We start from the raw sequence: 6,000 nt of genomic DNA on the forward strand, positions 1-6,000 counted from the left end.
AATAGAGCAGCACTTGCTGATGGAAGGCTGAAAGTTTAACTGGTAACGAGGTGCACTCAAAGTCACAACATAACAGAAAGTGTATTCCCCCCAGTTTGTTAAAGATAGCATTGGGAGTGAAATAAACCAAAAGGAGTGGCTATTTTGAATGAAGGATTTTAACCATTTCAATTTCAAAACACCATTCATAATGACAAAATCGATAGCATTCACCCCACCATCTTCATATTTTTTAATCATGTCCTCCTTTTTAATGTACTGACACTTATTTCTCCAAATAAATTTAAAATTCACCTTATTTATTAATTTAATCATTTGTGTCGATATGGGCAAGGAGAAGGCTGGATAGATGAGTCTGGACAAACTATCCATTTTAGATAAAAGAACCCTTCCAAAAATTGTAAGATCCCTCTGCAGCCATCTATTCAATATGGACTTACATTTATCTGTTATTCAACACATTTTTATTCTCCATAACATCTTTATCTTTAGAAATAATAATCCCCAAATATTTAACTTCCCTTTTAATTTGTATATTAGATAATGACTGCAAAGGAAACTCATGCAGTGTTAACATTACACATTTGTTTAGGTTTAAATGTCGCCCCGAAGCTTTAGAAAACTGGTTAATATAATGTAAAGCTCATGGAATTTGATATTCATTCTTTTGAAACAATGTTGTATCGTCAGCAAACTGACTTATAAGTATATGTCTATCCAACACTGAAAGACCTTCAATACCATTATTTTTAATCAATATAGATAATAACTCTGCAACCATTATAAATAATAATGGTGAGCTTGCTAGTCACCACCGAAACAGAAGAATCCAGCTGTTTTAGTTGAGGTCTGCCTTCTTTCTTTTTTCGACTGTTTTCCTCTCTTTCTGCTACTGTTTTTATTGTTTCTAAACTAAAGACTGTTCTTTAATATATTAGCAGAGCACAATGTAATGGTTCCATATTTTATTTTTAAACTGTGGTGTTTTCATTTGAACTGTTACAGTGCTAAAATTTTAACTCTGTGTTACTCAGCTTTTTTGTAAATTAATCTGAAAGAAATGTTGAATGAAACACTATGATGTTTTGGCCAAACCATTTGAATTATTACAGTGGGGGGATTTTTTTTTTAAAATTATTATTATTTGAAAGAGATTGTGAATAAAACTACTGTATATTGTAATGGCCAAACTAATTAAAAGAAAATAGTTGACATCGTTTCTGCTTCTGTGTTTTTAAAATTGCTCATTATTAAAATTGCTTTTATTTTATAAACTTGTTAGTTTTATGAAAACACTAAAAATAATAAACACTGGCTCTCAAATTGAACTTAATGGATATGAGATGACAAAAAACTAAATTAATCAAAAATGTGCTTTATAACTACATTTGTTTACAAGTAACTATTCAAGTTAAAAAAAATAATAAAATCAAAAGGATTTACGTAATTTTTGGTCACTGGCGGCCACCCCGTTTGGAGGCAGTGCCCCAGCATGGCCCCCCCACTGAAAATGCTCTAGACACGCCCCTGCTGAAATGTACAGTATTTTTATTTTATTTTTTTTACAGTAGAATGACCTCTTATATGTCAAAGTGTCAAGGAAAATTGTATTTCTCATGACATAACACCTTTATGAATCCACTTATTCACACCGAGCAGAGAAAGGTTGGACAAACAAAAGTAGTGGAAATTCACAGCCTCTAATCATCCTTTAAGAAGATACTGCAAGAGCCTCATTGCTTGGTTGAAACAGCAATATTTTGACAAATGGTAACATTAAATGTTATTTCACACAAGGATGCTATTCTCTGAAAGAATCCTGGCTTTGATAAATAAAATAGATATTTGAGATGGATAATTGCATGATTACCTAATTTATGTGTCATATAATCTTCCAATGTCAAGACAATTGCATTAGGTCATTTGGACTGACCAAACTGCATGATAACATTAAGTTTTTTAAACAGAGGATCATAGATTATTATTTACCACTCTCACTCTCTCTCTGTCTCTCTCTCCCTCTCTCCTCTCAGTCTTTTTGCTCTAAATGATTATTAATGATTTATAAAGGAGTCGTGGTCTAATAGTCCGGATCAGACCAGCTATGACGTTGATGTTGACTGTTTTGTATGATTAAGATTGGGTTTAAAGGTAAGCTGAGCTAATAGACAGTGCGAGGTCACAAGGCATCTCTGAAAGCACTAGGTTAAGCATAAAACTTGCAAGAAAACATTAAAATGAGCAGGGTAAAAAATATGATTATGAGGATGAAGGTGAGGAATGAACTGGCACGTCAGCTTTTGGGGGAGTTCATAGGCACTTTTGTCCTTCTGGTAAGTTTTTGCACTGTTTGCACTTTAAACTAATTTTGAGCATAGTTATTCATTTATAGAGGGGGTTTTATATTTTATTTTTTTAGTTGTGCCATGTGTTTTTATTTACATTATTTTTCAGTAGTTTTTTCAAACTCATGTATTCTTACAACTCAAATTGAAATCAACTAAAATAAAAAGTTTTTTCTTAAAAGATCAACTGGTTCTAAAAAGCTGGCTCATGAAAATATAATATTACAATGACATTATTATTCATACTTGGAATAGACTGGTATATTTCCTTTCTATTTTTATCTTTTATATAAACTGTACTGCTTTTGCAACATTTTCTTTGATTCTCTGAACTTTCTACAAGAATACTAGTTTTATAAATAGAGTATAAAATCTAATGACAGAATTTATGCCTTTATGCCTTGACGAGGTTTTAATAGAACATATATGTTCATGATCAAGAATACAAGTGTGATTAAGAGGAGACGTGTTATATGTGAATTGATGTGTTATCATATGTGTTACACCATAAAATTGTGTAACTTTTACAGAGGTCTGATGTAAGATTATTTTTGCCACTATGGAATGCAAGCATGTGCTTCTGGCTGTATATGCTTTTCATGTGTTTGTCTATGCAATTTAGCAGAAGCTTTTATCTACAGTAAAGTACAGTCCATAATTAGTAAGTAAAATAACAGTGAAGAAACAATTATCTAGAGTACAATGGGGGAAGTGCCAAAATAAAATCATACTGCATTATATTATACAACTGCTAACATTTTACAATAAGGTTCCAATAAGGTTACAATATTAGTAAAAAAAAACATTATATACAGTACAAGTATTTCATTTAATATGTAATGTGTTTTTCCCTTGATGTAGCTGTTTGGTTGTGCTGCTGCAGCTCAGGTGAAAACCAGCAGAGAAACCAAGGGACAGTTTCTGTCTGTTAACATGACCTTCTCTGTAGGTGTCATGGCTGCCATGTACCTCTGCAGGGGAGTATCAGGTAAAATTGTTATATATCGGGCTACTTTGAGGCAGTTACAGGGATAGTTCACCCAGTAATTTACCCTCATATTGTTCTGACCATGTAAGATGTTATATCCTCTGTGGAAAACAAAAATAGATGTTAAGCATTGTGAAAGTGAATGGTCACTGAGGCTAACAGGAAAGAAAGTCATATAAGTTTGAACACAGTATTGACAGAATTGTCCTTTTTGAGTGAGGACAAATTCTCTGTAATATTACTCTTTTCATGACCCTCATACACTGATTTCTTCCTTTATTATCATTGTTTCTCTTTTAGGTGCTCATTTAAACCCCGCTGTGTCTATGAGCTTCTGTGTGTTGGGTGATCTACCCTGGAAAAGGCTGCTACCCTACTCTCTGACTCAAATTTTGGGAGCTTACCTTGCCTCTGGGCTTGTCTATCTCATCTACTATGGTAAAAAGAGGGAGTGAAAGAAATACTTGTTTCACAACCAGAAGCAAACTAAATTACCTATCTCAACAATCATTTCCAGCCACTCTCTATGGTCTGCTCTCTAAAACTCTTCTTCGCTAGATGCAATCATGGAGTTCAGTGGGGGAGTTCTGACTGTATTTGGTCCAAATGAAACAGCCAGTATCTTTGCCACTTACCCTACTGATGTGGTGTCAGTGCAGACCAACTTCTTGGATCAGGTCAGAGAAAGGACTACTTAAGATTAGATAAGAGATCTGTTCATGCAAGCACAGTAAAAATACTATATAATAAATCAATTTCATATTTTGTAATCTAATCTGATTTAAAATACTGTAATGCAATATAGTACAATATTATGCAACATAATATTACACAATATAAATATACACAGTACTGTGCAAAAGTTTTAGGCACTTGTAAAAAAAATTGCATAGTGAGGATGTCTTCAAAAATAATTAAATAATTTTAATTTATCACTTAATATCATACAAAGTCCAGTAAACTTTTAAAAAGCTAAATCAATATTCGGTGAGACCACCTATGCCTTTAAAAGAGCACCAATTCTCCTATGTACACCTGGACACAGTTTTTCTTGGTTGTTGGCAGATAGGATGTTTCAAACTTCTTGGAGAATTCGTCACAGTTCTTCTAACTATTTAGGCTGTCTCAATAGCGTCTGTCTCTTTATGTAATCTCAGACTGACACGATGTCCAGTGGGAGGCTTTGTGGGGGCCATGACATCTGTTGCAGTGTTCCCTGTTCTTCTATTCCAATCTTTTCTATTTGCAAAATTAATGTTTTGGAGTCTAACATTTATATTTAATACTGACACACTAAAGCTGAAGATATAAATAACCATCTTAAGACAAATACTTTTGTGAAACATCTTATGTGCCTAAGACTCTTGCACAGTACTGTATATGTATGTATATAGAGAGTTTCTTCCAAAAGATTCAGACAGAAATGCATGCTCATTTATCATTTATTTCCTTGTCTCTTCATTGTGTTTTTGTGTTAATGTTTAGGTGGTTGGTACAGCCATGCTGATGTTATGCATTCTACCTCTGAGTGATAAGAAAAATACTCCTGCACCTGATGCGTTGCTCCCTCCCATTGTAGCAACTGTTGTCTTAGGCATTTCCATGTCAATGTCAGCTAACTGTGGAGCAGCTATAAACCCTGCTCGTGATCTTGGTCCACGACTATTCACCTTCACTGCGGGCTGGGGCACTGAAGTCTTTACGTAAGTAGTCAGATTTGCCAACTACATCTATTTCCTCCAAATTAAGGGCTCCATTATCTCTTGTTCTTAGACCTCCTTTCATTCAACTTATCTGTTCCCATATAAAACAAATCACTGGGTATTTCACTTTACTTAGCTCAACTGTTCTTTCAAAATGACCTCAATACAATGGCCCGCTGCCACATGGTTTAAGAGCCTATTAGTGGCTTTTTATTTCTTTATGAGCACTGGGCATTGTTGTAACAATCTCTCATCTCGTTTTCATCACTGAAGTGTGTAAGTGTGTACAGTATGACCACTCTCTGCTATTTATAGGCTTATTTAATTCACTTCTCTTATTTAATCTGTTAAATTTCTCAACATGACCATTTATAACACCTCTCTCTCTTTTCTTCTGTGACCCACACAGGTGCTATGACTACTTCTTCTGGATTCCAATAGTGGCTCCTATGGTAGGGGGCGTGGTCGGGACCATCATGTATCTGGTCTTCATTCAGTGGCATCTACCTGAACCACAGTCTGAATCTGAGGAGAATAAAGGTCAGACAAAGGTTGTGGAACATAATGACCAGCAACATGTGGACAAAAAGGACGAATTATACCTTAAAATGTCTCCCCTATAAAAACCTGGGGAGAGTTGGGGCAGAGACTTTATGTTAGTGCACGTGTTGTGGTAAATTGAGAAATGGTGTTCATGTGCTATGTGAGTTTGAATCTGGCTCACAGTATTTCTTGATCAAATTTTCATTCTTGCCTCTATCATTTACAGTCTGTTCTATAAATGGTACAAAATGCCACAAAATTTACTCAGGATGAACTAAAATTTTTCACAACAGAGCTGCAGATTTGATTCATAACTTATTATAAAACCTTTCCCCCCACAATTGCATTTGTGCCCCAATATTCTGAAGGCTGGCTGAGCAAACTGGAATATTTTTTAAAGCATTCATAATGTTTTAATAGA

At 34.5% G+C, this 6,000-nt stretch overlaps 1 protein-coding gene across 1 annotated transcript; it reads left to right on the forward strand.

Moving 5' to 3' along the window:
• Positions 1–2,140: 2,140 nt before the first annotated feature.
• On the forward strand, positions 2,141–6,000 carry aqp10a (aquaporin 10a). Its single transcript, XM_052143870.1, has 6 exons — positions 2,141–2,333; positions 3,207–3,333; positions 3,634–3,771; positions 3,892–4,010; positions 4,819–5,036; positions 5,446–6,000. Exons 1-6 carry the CDS (start codon positions 2,238–2,240, stop codon positions 5,657–5,659), a joined length of 912 nt encoding a protein of 303 aa, XP_051999830.1. The 5' UTR covers positions 2,141–2,237; the 3' UTR covers positions 5,660–6,000.

This window comes from Xyrauchen texanus, chromosome 15, assembly GCF_025860055.1.
Source record: "Xyrauchen texanus isolate HMW12.3.18 chromosome 15, RBS_HiC_50CHRs, whole genome shotgun sequence".
NCBI classification, from domain to species: Eukaryota; Metazoa; Chordata; class Actinopteri; order Cypriniformes; family Catostomidae; genus Xyrauchen; species Xyrauchen texanus.

Excerpts from the sequence above, each read along its gene's own strand:
- aqp10a (XM_052143870.1), top strand. The coding sequence starts at position 2,238 with ATGAGCAGGGTAAAAAATATGATTATGAGGATGAAGGTGAGGAATGAA. Across the intron at positions 3,772-3,891 it reads TGTCTATCTCATCTACTATG|ATGCAATCATGGAGTTCAGT; the intron begins GTAAAAAGAGGG and ends CTTCTTCGCTAG. Across the intron at positions 5,037-5,445 it reads TGGGGCACTGAAGTCTTTAC|GTGCTATGACTACTTCTTCT; the intron begins GTAAGTAGTCAG and ends TGACCCACACAG.